The 18,176-nt window shown below is 47.2% G+C and overlaps 1 protein-coding gene across 1 annotated transcript; it reads right to left on the bottom strand.

Annotated features, from left to right (window-relative positions):
• Window positions 1–8,773: 8,773 nt before the first annotated feature.
• Siglecl1 (SIGLEC family like 1) lies at window positions 8,774–14,007 on the bottom strand. The gene is made up of 5 exons (XM_013353625.1): window positions 13,983–14,007; window positions 13,304–13,585; window positions 12,878–12,983; window positions 11,580–11,784; window positions 8,774–9,451 (listed from the first exon to the last, which is right to left on the bottom strand). Exons 1-5 carry the CDS (start codon window positions 14,005–14,007, stop codon window positions 9,332–9,334), a joined length of 738 nt encoding a protein of 245 aa, XP_013209079.1. The 3' UTR covers window positions 8,774–9,331.
• Between the last annotated feature and the right edge of the window lie 4,169 nt (window positions 14,008–18,176).

Here is an 18,176-nt window from a genome sequence, read left to right as displayed (position 1 = left end):
AGAGACAGAGAGAAAGAGAGAGAGAGAGAGAGAGAGAGAGAGAGAGAGAGAGAGAGAGAGCAGTCAATGCTCAGGGAGAAGAGACAAAAGAATCTTTGGAGCTTGCTGGCCAGTTAGCCCAGAAAAAAAAAACACAGAGAACTATAGGTTCAGTGAGAAGGCCTGTCTCAAAAATATGCAGGCATGGTGGTGCACACCTTTAATCCTAGCACTTGAGAGGCAGAGGCAGACAGACCTCTGTGAGTTCAACATCATCTATGCTACATAGTGTGATCCTGTCTCAAAAAATTAAATGGTAGAAATCAATTGTGCTTGTCAACATACCGTGGTCTAAAAGCATTTAAGGGAAGAGCCTCAACCAAGGAACTGTCTAGATCAAGTTGGCCTGTGGGAATGTCTGCAAGGGGTTGTCTTCACTGTTAGTTGATGTGGGAAGACCCAACTTATTGTGGGTGGCACCATTCCTTAGGCAGGTAGTCCTGGACTATATGAGAAAGCCGGGAAAACACAAACAACCTAGGCACGAAGGTGGCATGGGAGCACTTGATTCTCTCTACTCTGACAGGAGTCTGGCCACCTCGGTTCCTGTCTTGACTTCTTTACTCTGACAGTGAAGCTAATGTGACTGGTCACCGCAGTTCCTGTCTTGACTTCCCTGAAATGACAGACTGAAACCTAAAAATTACAAACCAAATAAACCCTTTCCTCCTCTACATTGTTTTTGGTTGGGACAGTTTATCATAGCAAAAGATGTAAAACTAGAACAGCAATAAAAGAAGACATCCACCATCTACCCCTAGCTCATATGTGTGTGCGCATGTGTGATGTGGGATTTCCCTTTGTATGCTATGAATATGTTTTATTACCATTGGTTATTAAAGGAGCTATTTTGACCAGTGGCTTAGTAGAGTAAAGCCAGGCAGGAATCCAAGCAGAGCTATAGAGAGAAAGTAGGTGGAGTCAAAAAGACACTATGGAGCTGCCGAAGGAGAAAGATGATGCAAGCTTCCAGCCAAAACCTTACTAGTAGGCCACAACCTCATGGTTATTCACAGATTAATAGAAATGGGTTAATTTAATATGTAAGCGTTAGCTAGAAATATACATAAACTATTGGTCAAACAGTGTTGTAATTAATATAGCTTCTGTGTGGTTATTCACATCCAGGTGGCCCCAGAGATGAACAAGCAGTCTCTGTATACACAGCTGAACAAACAAGAAGCATGTATAAGAAATGGAAATTAAACTGCTCTTCTGTGTTCAAGGCCCTCTGTGACTTTCCCCCAACAGTTGCACTATCTCCATCAGCCTCTCCTGTCTTTCCCAGGCAGAGTAGAAAACAGGCTGTTCTCCACACCCTATACATTCTGTATGCTTCCTCTGCTACTGCACCCTACAGTCCTCTCTGCCACCTTCAGATCCTACCAAGTTCCTTGTTACTGTCTGTATTTTGCTTTTTCTGGTCTTGAACACCCTTCGTTACATTTTTCCCTTTCTCCTCTTCTTTTGAGATAATGTCTTATTAGGTGTAGTATGGAGGAGCGGACTGTGTCTCACAGCCTGGCTAGCTTATATCCCCAAAATAATCACACAGAAATTGTATTAATTTAATTACTGCCTGGCCATTAGCTCTAGCCTCTTAAGTTTCTGCCCTATCAAAAGGCCCAGGCAGTCTCTTTACTCAATCAATGAAAGTAACACATTCTACACCAACTAGGTGGCTCAAACTGTCTGGGAACTCACTATTGTTGCTCAGGTTGGCCCCAAACCTCCCAAATGCTGAGATTAGATATGAGGATCCCTCTCTCCAATAAAGGCGTTTGCCTGTGCTAGAAATCCCTCTATCATGGAGCTATATCTTTAGCCTCCAGGCTTGAACTCTTGATCATTTTGCCTCCACCTCCTGAGTGCTAGCGTTACAGATGTTCACCATCATGCCCAGTTCAATGCATTGTCGGGGACTGAACCCAGGGTTTTGTGACTGCTGGGCATGCATTCTGTGAACTACATCCCAAGTCTCTTTTTCTTTTTGTCCTTTTAAATAAAGATGTATATTTAATTTATGTGTATGAGTGTTTTGTCTGCATATATGTAAATGTATTGCTTCTGGTGCCTATAAAGAGGGCACTGGATCCCGGGAACTAGAGTATAAATGCTGGGAACCAGAGTTGTCTGTAAGAGCATCGAGTGTTCTTAACCACTGCTCTCTCTCCAGCCTCCTACTTTTCTTCTTTTGAGACAGGCTATCACTATGTAGCCCTGGATAACCTGGAACTCACAGAAATCTGCCTTCCCTGCCTCTGCAGGGCTGGGATTAGAGACATATGCCACCAAACACAGGGCCTTATTATGTACCCCAGGCTACCCTGGCCTTACTGTCCTCCTGTCTTAGCCACCTAAGAGCTGAGATGACAGGCAAGCTACCTAATTCCCAGTCCAGTCCAATGTGACTTCCTTCTGGAACCTGCACATCCTGCACCCCAGGCTCACATCAGCACTCCTCTGTGACATCCCTTCTAGGGTACAGTCTCAGGCAGACCGTAAACATTACATAAATGATACCCACCCCTGGCTTCCTTCTCATTATTTCAGATTTGCTTAGCCAGTCATTCCTGAAGCTTCAAAAGAAAACTTCTAAAGGTTCCCCTAAAAATATGTCTCATTCTCTGCCATCTCCAGTGCAGAGCCAAGCAGAGAGCAGCCACTATGAAACTGCTATCAGCAGGACTGAGTAGGTGGGTCAGTAATTAAGAGAGCTTCCTACTCTTCAAGAGGACTGCGTTCAGTTCAAGCGCCCATGTCGGGTGGCTCCAGGGGATCTGACTCTGTTCTGACATAAACATAGTATACTCTGACTCGTAAACATAGTATAGTCTGACTCATAAACATAGTATAGTCTGACTCATAAACATAGTATACTCCGACTCATAAACATAGTATACTCCGACTCATAAACATAGTATACTCCGACTCTCACACACAAACACACACAAAATAATTTTAAGAGTTATTGTCAGCAAACAAAAGCATCTACTCACCCTCCCCTTCCCATCACAGCTGAGCTTCAAAAGCCTGCATTTTGCATATAGTTTTAGTTAATAAGTTTCCAGGGTCTGTCTGTTTTGAAACAGTCTCAAATTGTAGTGCAGGCTACCCTAGAAATTACTATGGAGTTCAGCTTGGCTTCAGACTCATAACAATTCTCCTGTTTCCGTTTTCTGGATACTCGGGTTATAGGCATGAGGGACCACTGCCAGATTCAAGAATATTTTTTTGAACCCAGTTTTCATGGTAAAGACAATAATCTCAGGATGAGCATCGTAGGGGATGTGTCTTTCCCTGAAGCAGTAAATCCAGATGCTTTGCCTCATTATATAAATTTACCAGCCAGCCTACGCCGACTGATGAGGCCAGTGTGAGACCCAGTCCCAAAGGAGGTGACGGCACCCCTGGGAACGGCATGTGTGGTGGTGTGAATAAGGATGGCTCCATGGGGACCGTGGGAGAGGGCAAAGGGGGAGGGGAGTGAAGAAAACTACACAGTTCAATAAAAACAATTTTAAAAAAGAATGGCTCCAATTCATGTGTTTGAATTTTTTGTTTCTTTGTTTGTTTTTGTTTGTTTGTTTATTTTCAATACAGGGTTTCTCTGTAGCTTTGGAGCCTGTCCTGAAACTAGCTCTTGTAGACCAGGCTGGTCTCGAACTCACAGAGATCCGCCTGCCTCTGCCTCCCAAGTGCTGGGATTAAAGGCGTGCGCCACCACTGCCCGACCTGAATGTTTTAGTTCTCAGTGAAAATGTTTGGATGGACTAGGGTGTGTGGCCTTGTTGGAGGAGGTGTGTCCACTGTGAACTTAAGAAATTTCAAAAGCTCACACCAGACCTATGTCTGTTTGTCTGTTTCTCTCCCTCTAATTTAATTTTCTACCCCTGCTTTCTGCCTGTAGACCAGGATGTAAAGCTCTCAGCTGTTCTTGTCTGCTTCCCATCATGACGATCGGAGGCGAATGCCTTCTAAAATGGTAAGCAAGACCCCAGTTAAATGCTTGGTTATGGTGTCACTTCACAACAATGAAGCACCAACTAGAACACCCAAGGGTGCTGTCTAAGCCTTCACATGTGTATCTACACATGGACACCCACACATACATACCCACATTTCTCACCTGTAAACTGGGAGCTGTTCTTGTGGCTCTCTTTTCCTTTGTAGAGTCTCAATATGCGGTCAGTGTGTGGCTAAGACTGACCTAGAACGCCCTCTATAGTCCTGTCTGGCCTCGACCTCCCGACACTCCCGTTCGTCTTTGGATGCTAGTGCAGATCAGAAGCCGGCCTTGGATCCTCTGGAGCTGGAGTTACAGGCGATTGCGAGCCACCTGACTCGGGAACCAAACTCCAGTCTTCAGCAAGAGCCGTGAGCACTCTGTGCAGAGCTGTCTCTCCACAACTTTTTGTCCCTCCCCTCAATTTCTTCTCCAATTATCCCTCCTGGTCTTGGTTTCCTAGGGCTCTAGGCTCCTCAGCATGCTTCATCTTGGGTTTTGCAGGGAAGCTTGGCAGAAGGCATAAAGTGAGGGGCTATCTTACAGTTATAGACACTGGCTGGGGAATTTAAGTCCAGAGGGACAAACTGATTTGGCTGATTTAAGGACACAGTGCCCACCCTGATGAACCCACAGGAGGAATGGCGCTGTGCAGACTGGGAGGTACTACGTCTGAGAAACAGTAACTGACTGGCTCAGATATTCTTGAGAAGCCCCGCCCACACAGGTACCAACGAGCAGGCGCATGCCTGTTCAGAACAAACCAAAGTCTGAAGGTGCTAAGCGGGAATCTACGGAGGGTGGGGCCGCTGAAAAGTAGCCGATTTCCTTCTGAGCGGGCCCTTTAGCAGCCAGCGCTACAGTTAAAAGATTTGTTTTCTTGAGCAGGAGGTTCTAGACTCTGCAAAGGCTGGACTAGCCATCTCTTAGAGGACATCCCTGCCTCAATACCTCCATACAAGTAGGAGGGAGGGTCTGGACCTCCCACGACTAAGCCCTCCCTGACCTATTTCCAACGTGGCCCCATCACTTTTCCTTTGTTTTTGTTTTAAGAGAGAGTTTTAATCAGAAGCCAAGGCCGATCTGCTACTGGAACTCACTATATAGCCCAGCATGGCCTTAAGTCTGGGATTACAGGCATGCTGAGCCATCACGCTTGGCTTTTCCACCAGTTCTTCATCTCATTCTCTTCTCTTTTGCTAAATCCACCAACAACACTCGCTCTCTCCCATCTTGTACCCTGGTACCTCTGTGAGGGATTTGTTTCTTTGGGAGAAGCAAGCCCCAGCCACTGGAGAAGGTTCTGCCTCCACCTGTGGTCATATAACTGCTTCCTCTGAATTCAAACCGTTCCGTTAAAGCTCAGAAAGTAAGACATAGGTTCTGTGAGCTCTTGAGACTTACAAGATTCACAAGGCCGTTCCCCGAGCTTATCTAAACTGTGGCACACATACGCGGCTCGGCTCGCGCACCACAGTGGCTGCTTCGGAGAAGACTCTCCTACTGCCCCAATTCCCTGAAAGCTGTGCAAGGGGCTCCAGGGTTACAGCTTTGATGAGTCCTCCCTCATCAAAGGATGATGAGGTGGGCTTTCTGGTGCTGCACCGCCCTTGAGTCATCCGTATGCCTGTTGACTCCGCATCCCTACTCATGCAAAACCTCACCAGTGAACCAAGCTAGATCTGGGAGTATCTTTAGAATGCTGCTGAACTTAGGGCATCTCTCCAATCCAATCCCACAGTGCTCTGCTTCCTCTGACTGACTCCTGTTAGGGACCGGTATTGGCACAAGACATCCCAAGACCAAGTTCTCAGCACAAAAAAAAAAAAAAAAAAGATTTATTTGCCCAAGATAGACAAAGGGTAGGGAATCAGAGTCAAAGACAGGAGATAAAGGATGAGGGATGTGGTAGGAGCTGTGGGCAGGCTAACATTACACCTGAAATAACAACACACAAATTGTATTCTTTTTTTTTTTTTTTTTTTAATTTTCGAGACAGGGTTTCTCCTTAGCTTTTTTGGTTCTGATCCTGGAACTAGCTCTTGTAGACCAGGCTGGCCTCAAACTCACAGAGATCCGCCTGCCTCTGCCTCCCGAGTGCTGGGATTAAAGGCGTGCACCACCACCACCCTGCTCAAATTGTATTCTTTTAAACACTGCTTGGCCCATTAGCTCTAGTCTCTTACTGGCTAACTCTCATATCTTGCTTTTAACCCATTTCTAATAATGTGTGTAGCACCACAAGATGGTGTCTTACCAGGAAGATTCTAGTGTATGTCCATCTTGAGCTGGAGCTTCATCGCGTCTGCCCAGAGAGGAGAGGCATGGTGTCTGAGCCAGAGAGGAGAGGCATGATGATTGCCTAACTTCCCTTCTTTCCAGTATTCTGTTCTGTTTACTCCACCCACCTATGTTCTAACCTATCAGGCCAAGCAGTTTCTTTATTAATTTACCAATGAAATAAACAGATTGATATATGACACTCCCACATCAGAGGGAGAAGGGGAAAGAAGTGAGGGAGAGGGGAGGGGTATTTGTCCTGGAGGACAAATGACTCTCTGGATAGAGAGGAGACAGACATGACCCATAGGCAAATAGCAGTTTATAATCGTGAAAGGGGACCCTGTGTTAGGATGAGGTGTTTAATTTTAGTTGGGCGTGTTAATTAGGTGAACCAAAGGGAGGGTTTGATTGCTACGCTTCAATATTTTGATAGATGGATTTTGGTAGCCAACCTCAGGAGGAGGAAGTGGCCAAATAATAGAATGCAGCCTAATGGTTTCCAGCACCGCAGAGAAGATGGGGAAAGGCCTGCCAGAGCCTTGCTTCCTAGGTTCACGGTGGCTGGAGTCCCTTCAGATGCCCTGCTCGTCCTCCTGATGTTCACTCTCTGACTCTCCGTTCCTGTTCACAGCACTCTGTCACTTTCTTCTTACCATTTCCCCACATTTTACAATCAAGTTTGTCTGTTTTATGAATGTTCTGACTGATGCGTATCAGGGGAGCATGCCAACCGTGGGTGGTCCTATGCCTAGGCAGGAGATGCTGGCATGGATAAGACAGCCAGCTACATATCAGGGGAGCATGCAACTCTAACAAATTCACCTATTTGGCCAGCTTAAACATGGGAATCTTCTTTGGTCTTCTTTGGGGATGGACACTTTTTTCTTCTTCTTCCCAGGAAAGTCATGAAACACCAAGAGACACTGCAGTGTCTACCTAAGTAGGTTCACTGTGTCTGCCTTACCTCTGCCCCCGCCAAAGATACCATATACGCCATTTCTCTCACTCGGAGAACAATCTTTCTCTATAGATCTGTTCAGTCTACTTCTTGGCTTCAACCTTTGCGACAGCTCATGATTCATTCATTCATTTGTTCACGAACTTCACAAACAGTTCTGCACGCACCATTAGATCTTAGATCTTAGATCTTAGGCACCATTCCCAGTACTGGTGAGGAAGGAAACAAGACAGGCAAACTCTTGTCCCCAAGGAATCGACATTCTAAGAGTAAGGATATGGTGCCATGACATAACCTTCCAATGTTTTATCTTCGAGCTCAAATTCATCGTGGTGTATATTCTCTACCCGTGTCTCTGGGTACCACTTTTCACAGCCCTGTCTCCACTCTGGTACACAGTGTGTGAGCCTACTGAAGTCTGAAGCTAGGCGCTTAAGTTGGGATTAGATTGTGTGTGTGTGTGTGTGTGTGTGTGTGTGTGTGTGTGTGTGTGTGTGTGCATGTGTCTGTCTGTCTGTCTGTGTGTCTGTCTGTGGTACTGGTTATGAAGAAAGGGATAAAAATTCCTTATTTCACAGGCTGTACACAGTCATTTTTCTCTCCCATGACCCTGCCTTCTAGTGAGACATGTATCTTTTGGCTCACCCAAACTGTCGAGGTTGATGTTGAAGGTAAGCCCACTAACCCTCTCAGGGTCCAGAAGGATCGCTATAGCAGGCAAAACTGACGAAAGATACCTGAGGGTGAATAACACAAACCAGCTCACGTATGTTGTTTTATTATTCTCAGCTATCCTTTCTCTGCTCTCTCCAAGGTCCTTTTGATGTTTCCCTTCCCGTGCTCCCCCTCGCTGCTGTTCACTGTTCCTCACTGTTCTACCCATCCCACGTGATTTCCAGTTTATAGACCCGCACAGACAGTTAACAAGCACACATTTTACAGAATCTCCTCATGTCTCAGAAGGAGCATGGCTGTGAAGCTCCCTGGTAGATACTGAGAGGATTAATTAAGAATCAATACAAAATTCTAAGATGTTTTCATGCGCTAACTACATTTCTTAACTTTAACTAGTTAAGCTGGAAGCTTGTGATTAATAATTGTAGAAAACGCAAGAGTGCTGCTGCACTTTCTGAGCACTTCTGCTTCCTTCCCTGGTGTTGGTAACCATAGTAAACCTGGGGCTTGGGAGGAAGACAAAGGTACTTAATTTGTATCAGCATCTAGCTAGCTGAGTTAAAGGGAATTTCTTTGAAGATTTTGCTAGCAGCCCCAGCAGGGTGTCTGCCAACACCTAGGTGAGAAGGAATTTCTTTCTCTGGGACTGGTTTAGTGATTCAAGCTTTTTCCTTGCATCTCTAGGGGCAAAGGCATAAACAGCTAATTTCCTGGGCTATGGTCTTATGTTAATTGAAACCAAGGTAAAGGGTAAATATTAATAGCTTGTTAGGTTAGAGCAAAGGCCAGTAGATTACACCTTCCTGAGTCTGCTGCTAGAGAATTCAGGTCACCTAGACATGTTTATCAGTACTGCCTCCTGCTCAGGGCTCCTTTCTGTCAAGAAGTCCTGGCAATAAGGATAATTGCGGGAGTCTAGCTTAATGTAGATTTGACTATGAGAACAAAGATTTGGCTGAGTGAATGTTTTCATACCAGGGTTCACTGGTGTGGTAAAAGTCATCCAGTTGCCAGTGCAGGAGAACTCACGTTTAAAGAATGATTTATACATTGCTGGGATATAGTGGAAGGGAGAAACATCACGATTTCACAAAATTTCTACAGAACTAACAGTTCCAAAAGACAAATGTTCCCAAAGCTCTGCACACTGGGTTCTTCACCAGATCAGACTCCTGTGGATCTGTCTAGTGGTCTGTCAGCTGCGCATTTACTGCATAGTCCTGTGACTCCCATCACCAAACACCAGTAGTACAGGTGACCTTTTAAAGTCCTGAGCCCAGGCCCCGTAGTTGTCTCACAGCTTGGAGTGCACAGGTTTTGTAGAGGCTGAGAGGTCTTCGTGAGATCAGATTTGCAGGGCTTCAAGTTTATTATGGACTTGGGGTTTCTGGGGTCTCCGTGGGTTTTTGTAATTCTAGGAATAGTGGGAGCTTTGGATGTGGTGCGGTTTCCTCCAGAGGCTCTGCTGGCTTCAGGCTGGCTTCCTTTTCCTGGACAGTGAGAAGGCAGGGCAAAGAGAGAAAATGGAACAGATTTACAGGTGAAGTAACCACACCCAAAAAGGAACTCTAAGGAAATGTGGATCAAACATTGTCTTAACTTTCCTCAAGTTACCATGACTGGAGCTGACAAACCTCTTCTCCCTTTGACCCCGCCTGGTGTGACCAGGGGCTCCCAGATTCCTGGGAGCTTGTACATGATGACCTCAGGCAAATGTTTCCCCATGCTCTGGATCACCCTAAGCCCCCGCCAGCGTGGTTCCTCTCTGAGGGTAAGGGCTAGGTCTAATCCTGGCCCTCACCTAGCCCAGGGCAGAGGAAGCAGAGAGCAGACATAAACGGGACAGTATATAGAAACCCAAGCCCTGTCCCGTTACACATACCCCTACTTCCTTTAGCCAAGCTCTGTCTGTCTCCTAAAGATTCCATAATATTCCACAGCAGCAGCACCAGCTGGGAAACAGGTGTTCAAATTACGTGAACTGGGAGTGGGCTTCACATTCAAAGTATCCACAAAGGGACAGCTTATCCACAAAGGGACACTAACTCTGCACACAGGTTGTTAGGAGGGAACTGGTGGGGTGGTATGAATCACTTGGTCCCCAGTTGGTGTTGCTGTTTGGGGTGTCATGGGTGGAGCCCAGTCTTGCTGGAAGAAGTGTGTCACTAGGGGTGGGCTATAGGTGTTTACAGCCTCACCCCACTTACTACTGCCTGTGCTCGGCTTCTAGCTTGCATATGGACGTGTGAGCAGTGAGCCTACTGCTCCTGATGCCAGTGCCTGCCACCACCTTTGGAACTGTAAACTCAAACAAGCTCTTGGTGTTTTAAGACAGCAACAGAAAAGTAAGTAACAGCAGCAGGAGCCCCATGGCTCTGGAGATTCCAGATGGGAAGTGAGAGTGAGAGTGGGCAGTCTCCAGGCTGTTCCAGCCAAGATGTCCGGGGTTGTGGACTTCGGGGTGAAGTAAGGAACAACCTGGTGTCATGGTTTGGATGTGAAATTAGAACACAGGGTCCTGTGTTGAGCACTTGCTCTCCTGCTGGTAGTACTGTTTAGGGGACTGGATGAATGGCTGGCCCAGTGGCCGACTGTGGGTGGACCTTAGAGAGCCATAGCCTGGCCTTGCTTACTGCCTGAGTGCTCTTCTTCTTCTTTTTCCCTTTGATGTTGTTTTTAACATGTGTTCTTATGTGTCTATGTGAACTTGTGAGCAGGTGCCCACAGAGGCCAGAGCATGAGGTCCTCTAGACCTGCAACTACAGGCAGTTGTGAGATGTCTGAGGTGGGTGCTCGGAACAGAACTCAGGGCTTGTGGAAAGAGCAGGAAGTGCTCTTAACCACTGAGCCATCTCTCCAGCCAAAAGGAGTTTATTTTGGTTCACAGTTCAAGGTGCAGTCCATCCAGATGGGGAGCTCAAGGCAGAAGGCACATAAGACATCTGGTCACATCGCATTCACAGCTGGGAACAACAATGAACTTGTGCATGCCAGGTAGTGTCCAGCTCAATTTCTCCACTCCCACAGTTCACGATCCCTGACAGAAATGGTGCCACCCACAGTGGGCAGGTCTGCCCACCTCAATCCACGCAATCAAGACAAGCCCCGCAGGCATGTCCAGATGCCCATCTTATGGGTAATTCTAGATCCTGTCCAGCTGACAGCTAATACTGATCATTAGAGACTGCATTCCCTTAAACCATGGGTCAAATCAATTCCTTTAAGTTGCTTCTGTCAGGTGTTTGGTCACAGAACTGAGTCTCCAAGCACTTGGCACTGACTTGGGCCTTAGGCTGTTAGTGACTGCTGCCTACTGCACACCAGAGGCCAAACCTGTGGTATCCACTCTGATGCTGCCACTACTTCCCAGTGGGGATTCATATTGTGTGTGTGTGTGTGTGTGTGTGTTGACAGTTCTTATAATCCTTTAAACTATGTTTCTTAGTCTCTTCCATGAGACTCTGGGGCTTCAGCTTCAGTACCTATGAAACCACCCTCAAGCTAATCGTGTATTTTGCAGGCTACAGACTGGGCACTCTCTCCAAAGCAGCACACAAACTTCTCCCACTAATGCTGTCCTGCTAGACCGGATTCCACTGTGACGCAAGGGGCACTCACTGAGGGCTGCTTCCCAGGTGACATGGTTCTGGATTTTCTAGGTTCCTTGGGCTTCACGACAGAGTCTCCCTCTGGTCTAGGCTCAGAGTCCTGCTGTGCTGTCATCTGTGCACACTTCACGACGGAGTCTCCCTCGGGTCCAGAGTCCTGCTGTGCTGTCATCTGTGCACACTTCTTTGCCTTCTGCATCCTGAGAAGTTTCATTCTAAGGAAGTGTGTTTCTGATTAGTTCTGATTTCCTGCCTCTGCCTCCCCACGTGCTCTCCGGTTCTGTTCAGCATTCGAGACTGAAGTCTCAAAAGGATCCTGCTTGCTGCGCTGTCTAGAGAAAGCCACCTAACTTCCTGCTTGCTGCGCTGTCTAGAGAAAGCCACCTAACTTCCCTGTAAGTTGATAACACATCCTGTGTAATCAGGACTCTCTGCTTAACAGGCCGCGGGGTTCAGATGGGCCAGCTGTAGAGGTCGTTATTTATTTAATTTATTTGTTTTCTGGATTTCAATTTAAAAGCTTGTTTATTTTTATTTAGTGTTTATGGGTGTTTTGCCTGAATGTATGTCTGTGCACCACATGTGTGCCCTCGGAAGCCAGAAGAGGGTGGCAGATCCTCTGGAACTGGAATTATGGGTTGTGAGCCACCATGTGGGTGCTAGGAACTAAACCTACTCTTCTGTAAGAGAAGCCAGTACTTTTAACTACTGAGCCATCTATGCAATGCTTCGTTATTTATTTGTTTGCTTGCCTGCTTGCCTATTGAGACAGTTTCAGGCAGCCCTGGCCAACCTTGAACTCACCACACTAAAGATGATGACATTGAACTTCTGATCTTCCTGTCTCTTTCTCCGGAGTGCTGGGATTTTTAGGGGCATGCACCACAACACTTCGTTTATGCAGTGCTGGAGCTTGAACCCAGGGTTCTAAGTATGCTGTACAATATTTCCAACCTGCGTTTGCCTTTGACTCCAGCTCCTCTCCATACCGCGCCACTTTCTTCCTCTTCTTCCTCTTTCCCTGATAGACAGCTACTCAGTCCCAATTACATTCTTCTCATTGCCAGATAGGATTAGGGGGTTGGAAGGTGAGGTCTTTATGATGGCATTAGTGACTTTATGAGAAGAGGTGCTTGCTCTGGATCTCACTGTGTGATTGATATAGCATGATAGCCCTTTCTGGATCTAGATGCCTGCCCCATGTTCTTGCACTTCCTCAACCTGAGCTAAGTAAACCTCTGTGTTTCATAAATTAGCTCATTTCAGATGTTTGGTCACATAGCATAAAATGGGCTCAGACATACTCACATCAAGGGGAGGAGGCAGATGAAAAGTAGTGTGGTTGCCATGGCTGCATAGACAACACCGTGGAGCAAGGCTTTCAGAAAGATCTGGGGAGCCAAAGGGCCCCTTCCTAGAAGTAGAAGGCATTTCAGTAAGACTTGCTTTTATAAGCAAAAATATCTTAAAATTGCATTTTTTTCCACGTGTGTTGGGGGTGTTGCATGTGCCACAGTGTGCATGTGGAGGTCAAAGGACAAGCTGCAGTAGTCTGTTTTCTCTTCCTATCCTGTGGCGCCCGAGTAGTGAACTCAGGTGTTAGGCTTGGCAGCAAGCACCTCTCCATTTTGAGCCATCTTGTACACCCTCAGGGAGCCTTTCTTAAGTCAGGTTCCAGGCTGTGGTCCCTCCCTGTTCACCACCCTCACCCAGCCTCCAAGCCCACACCCTCACTTGACATCAGTAGGATGCTCAAACCATGGGTTCCATGTTGGTTCTTTCCCTCACAAAGAAGGACTGTGCCCATTTCTGGGTTTTTGGCCATGCTGAGGGTGCTGTTGTCCCAGGGGCCAAGTGTGGTAGAGGTCACCTGGAGGTGGCCATGCCCACTGTTCACATCCACAGGAACACCATCCATCCACCACTGCACAGAGGGTGTGGGGATCCCACGAAAGGAGCAACTGCACTGCAAAGTCTTCTCCACAGCACAGAAAGAGTTGAGCAGTCTGGCAGCTTCTGTGGAGAGGGAGGGTCAGGGGTCAGCAAAGTCACCTGGTTTTTCTTTTAATTCTTCCTTAAGGACCCAGCCTTCTTTCCTTTGTTTCTCCTGCTGTGGCTGAAACTCAAGGTCTTCCACCTGCTAGACAATGCTTTACCACTTAGCCACACCCCAGTCTCTCCCTGGGGATTCTCGGGAGGGATCTACTGCTGAGCCAGGCTTCCAGACCCTTATCTAGGGATTCTAGCAGGAGCTCCACCCCTGAGTCATAACCATAGCCCTCACTGGGGGATCCTAGATAGACGATGTCCAATCCACAATGATTATTTATCTTCTACAACCCCTGACCTCTGTCTTCACAGTTCTGTCTGCGGTTTCCTCAGACAGCGCTAGAAGTGCTTCTTGTCCACTTACCCCGCTGTAGAGGCAGCAGGCCCATATGGAAGAGCAAGAACTCCCAGGCATGCAATACTCTTCACTGTGAGGAGGAAGGTGATGGCAACTGGAAAGAGATGTGGAGGTGGGTGAGCAGGAACATCTTTGCAAAGCAGGTTGTAGTGGTTTGAAAGAAAATGGCCCCCAAAACGTGTGGCACTATTAAAAGGTGTGGTCTTTTTGGTGGAGATGTGATCTTGTTGGAGGAAGGGTGTCACTGTGGAAGTGGGCTTTGGGGTCTCATATATGCTCAAGCCATGCTCAGTGTCTCAGACCACTTCCTGTTGCCTGAAAGTCAAGATGTAGGACTCTCCACTCCTTCCCCAGCACCATGTCTGCCTGCATGTCACCATGTTGCATCGTGATGATAATGGACTAAACCTCTAAAAATGTAAGACAACCCAATTAAATGTTCTTTCTTTATAAGAGTTGCCGTGGTCATGGTGTGTCTTCACAGCAATAGAAACCCTGATTAAGTAAACCATGGAGGGATGGGATCAAGAGGTGTGCATGCATGGGGTTCTTCCATTGGGACATTAAAGAAATGGCCGGCTAGGGAATGACCTGGACAGAGGCCTCTCTTGTTATTGAGAAAGAATGGTGTCCTTGAGTTGGCTGTGAGAAATGGGGACAAGATTCAGAGGAGTGGGTAGAATTTAGACTTTTGGTGTTCCTTTCACTGTACAGAAAAGAGTCTGAATAAATCAACCAGTAAATCCATAGCCAGATGTGGTGGCTCACACCTGTAATCCTGTTCCATGGAGGCTAGAATAGGAAGACCACTGTGACTGACTGTGTAGACCAGGCTAGTCCCTGGCTCCCGTGATGGATTCGAGGAAAGCCAAGCAGAGAATGATTGCTCATACCTCTCACAGAGGAATGACGCTGCCGGGCTCACCGGTCATAAGTGTTCTACTTCCACATCAAACACAAGCCTTGTTTTAATTTGTCAACTTTTTCTTTCTTTTTTCCAAACTTAAAACCTCATTCTGGATGTCAGAATGAGCCCAAGATGGGTCCCGGCTCAAGCTTTGTCAGTAAATCACCAAATAACTCCAGTCAACTATCACCCATTCTCCAATGGTGTTCTCATATTCATGTCACATAGGTGAGATTTATTTATCAATCTAGCTTTAGAATTCTGATTTCGTCTTGCTTTCCTCTGCCAGGCTTTAAGGAGTGGAGGTGGGACGGCTACTAACGGATGCCTTCTTGATTTTCCTTCGGTCATCATTTCTCTTCATTTTACTTGATGTCTTTTTCTCGGGACTCCATGAAATGCTTTTTCCTCAGCACACTTCCATTTACCTGATTGTCTCCCCATCTTCCTCTTGCCAGCCAAGTATTCTCCAACTGTTAAATTTTATTTTGTTTTGTTTTACACAATATTTTATATAGCCAAGGCTGGCCTTTCTGTGTAGCTGAGGATGACCTTGAAATCCTGATTCTCCTGCCTCCACCTCACAAGAACTAGGATTACAGGTGTTTGGAATTAATTTACCAAGAGATTGGTGGGAGCCCAAATAAGGATGGACCTGTCATGTTATGTCTGTCATGACAGAGATAGATGACGGGATGACCTGATTTACAGGGTGAGTTTACTAATGGCTAACTCACACAGCCACTACCCTGATAATTAATTCCCATGTGTATTGTTTGTTCTATTAGTAGAACGGAGATCTACTGGCTTCTTTTCAGGTTAAATGGGTGACACAGTGAAAGAGACTGGAGGGAGACGGGGTGATGAAGTGACTGAGGGGTGGCGGGATGAACTAGTGAGAGCCGGAACAACCAAGTGACTTGAAGGGTAACAGGTTGACTAGGGGAGGATGAACAGCTGACTGAGAGGCGAAAAGCTGATCGGGTGACTGAGGAGTGACAGGCTTTCTAGCATAAACTGACTAAACTGGTCCCTGGTAAACTGACCGATCCAGAATGGGCCTTGGACAAACAAGGAACTCGCATTACCTCGGTGCTGAGGTTGCAGAGCAGCTTAACCGCCCTGTGGCTGTCTCGTGAGACGTCCGAGGATGCGCTGTCTGAAGACTGCGTGACTAAGGGAGGAACTCCATGTCCCTGGAAACCCAGTGTGGAGGATCTCGACGCACAAGAATCCCATGGACCCTCCCATAGGCTCAGCAGCAGGTCATAGTCTGTCTGCCACACTAGAGTAGCACAGGAGGGCCACGTGACAGTCTCTGCAGCGCATACACTGCGTGTGCGCATGCGCGTGCCTGCATGCATGCGTGCCTGTGTGCGTGTGTGCCTGTGTGCGTGCGTGTGCGTGTACGTGTGCGTGTGTGTCTGTCTGCTGTCTACAACCTGACAAAGTATGAATAGCATCTTACTCAGCAGCCAATCAGTGGCTGCGCTTCTACGCCACAACCAACAAGTGAGGCTATAAAGCTTTGCTCTGTGTACTTGCCTCTGGAAGTTGAGGCAAAATCACCACTGCCAATCAGGAACTGAACATTCATGTCCCACCCATCTTAGTGGTGGCTCTGAGCCAATCAGGAGCTACTGTGAGACACTGGCAATTTGGAGTTTCCTCCACATGGCCTTTCTGACCATTCTCATCAAAACACACGTTGACTCCAACCCTCCTCACCCGCTTCCCTGTCAGCCAGCCTTGCTTTTGTTTTTTTAAGTGATTTTTATTGAGCTATATATTTTTTTCTGCTCCCCTCCCATTCTCTCCCCACCTCAACCCTCTCCCATGGCTCCAAAATCCTGGGTGAGAGTACCACGCCTTTGTGTCACAGGACTGAAGAGAAATACCACCGGAAGCCCAGTGATGAAGTCAAGCAGAGAACAACTGATCACAGAGTGGGAACTTCCCACCCACATAGAGTTTTCACAGAACTTGAAGATAAAACTGTTAGGGATTTTTCCTAACACGAGCTCTCTGGATGCAAAATCCCAATCAAACGAAATCAAAACAAGCCAAATTAAGACATATCGAGGTTTAATGGGATATTAACTGGAGGCGAAAACTTGCGACCACCAGGAGGAAGGAAAAGAGACTTCATGATCCTCTTTTGGAAGTTCACCTAAATACCCTATGGGAGGGATCAGGACCTGGCATGCTGGGATTTGGAGTCCAGACCAATACAACTCTCAGGCCTCGGGTTGGGGGCTACACTCCCAACTTAACAGAAACACTGTGCTTTGCACACGGGCTGCGGTGGTGCCACACTGGTTGAGAAAAGTCCACCGCCTACACCTGTCTCCCCTCCGGCTTCCTGCCACTCTGCTATCCCCATCAGAGCACTAGATGGCCCACAGCTTCTGGGCGCTCTCAGCAGTCAGTCTGGCAGAATCAGGACTCCAGGGGTTGGCAAAGAGCGACCCTGTCTCAAACAAAAAGAAGGCACCAGAGGGAGGAAGGACTAGGGAGGTTGTCCTCCGACTTCACAAGCTTTCAGGACCACGGAGAGCAAGCACTTCCACATTGCTCATGGGGCTCCATGGGGGACACACTCAGGGAGGATGTCAGACCCTCAGTTCTTAGTTCTCTGACTGTGGCTTCATCCTGCTCTAAAATCCTTATCCAGCTAGTGGGCTCTGGCCAACCACAGACTGTTGGTAGGGGATTAATGCCAGAAGTTGTGGGAAATCCTGTCACCCCGTGTGGCTAGCAGCTAAGTTCTTGGGAATAAGTGAGTAGGGATGATGGATCAGGACTCTGATGGCCTCATGGGAATGTGGTCCCACGTGACAGCTTCCCAATCTACTTACTGTGACTTCCCAAGCCTGGATCACACAGAACAGGATCTGAAAGACTGCCAGGTTAGGTGACGGTATCAGGAAGTCAGGGGGAATCTGAGCTTTGGGACAGGAGTCCTTCTGTTCCTTCTGTTTTTTTATCCATTCCAAGATTCATAGATCAGAGGGGCCAGAGTCCCAGTCCTCAGTCTGAGGAGACTCCAGTGGAGGATAAAGGACAATGTTCTCTATAGAGTCAGAAGTGGGTCCCATGGGTCACTCTGCTTGTTTTCGGGGGTTTTTACTCTGAGTCATGCCATCACCAGTAGACTCTTTCTGGTAGTCCACATGACCCTGGAGCCACATCTTTTGAGGACTCACAAGAAGGAAGTCCAGATGCAGAGGCTGCTGCTGTGGGATGGACTCCTTACTTCCTATTTGAGGAAGGGGCAAGATCATTCTGTGTGG

The sequence above is a fragment of the Microtus ochrogaster genome, unplaced genomic scaffold, assembly GCF_000317375.1.
Source record: "Microtus ochrogaster isolate Prairie Vole_2 unplaced genomic scaffold, MicOch1.0 UNK14, whole genome shotgun sequence".
In the NCBI taxonomy this organism is placed as follows: Eukaryota; Metazoa; Chordata; class Mammalia; order Rodentia; family Cricetidae; genus Microtus; species Microtus ochrogaster.
This window is presented reverse-complemented; position numbering and strand designations above follow the sequence as displayed.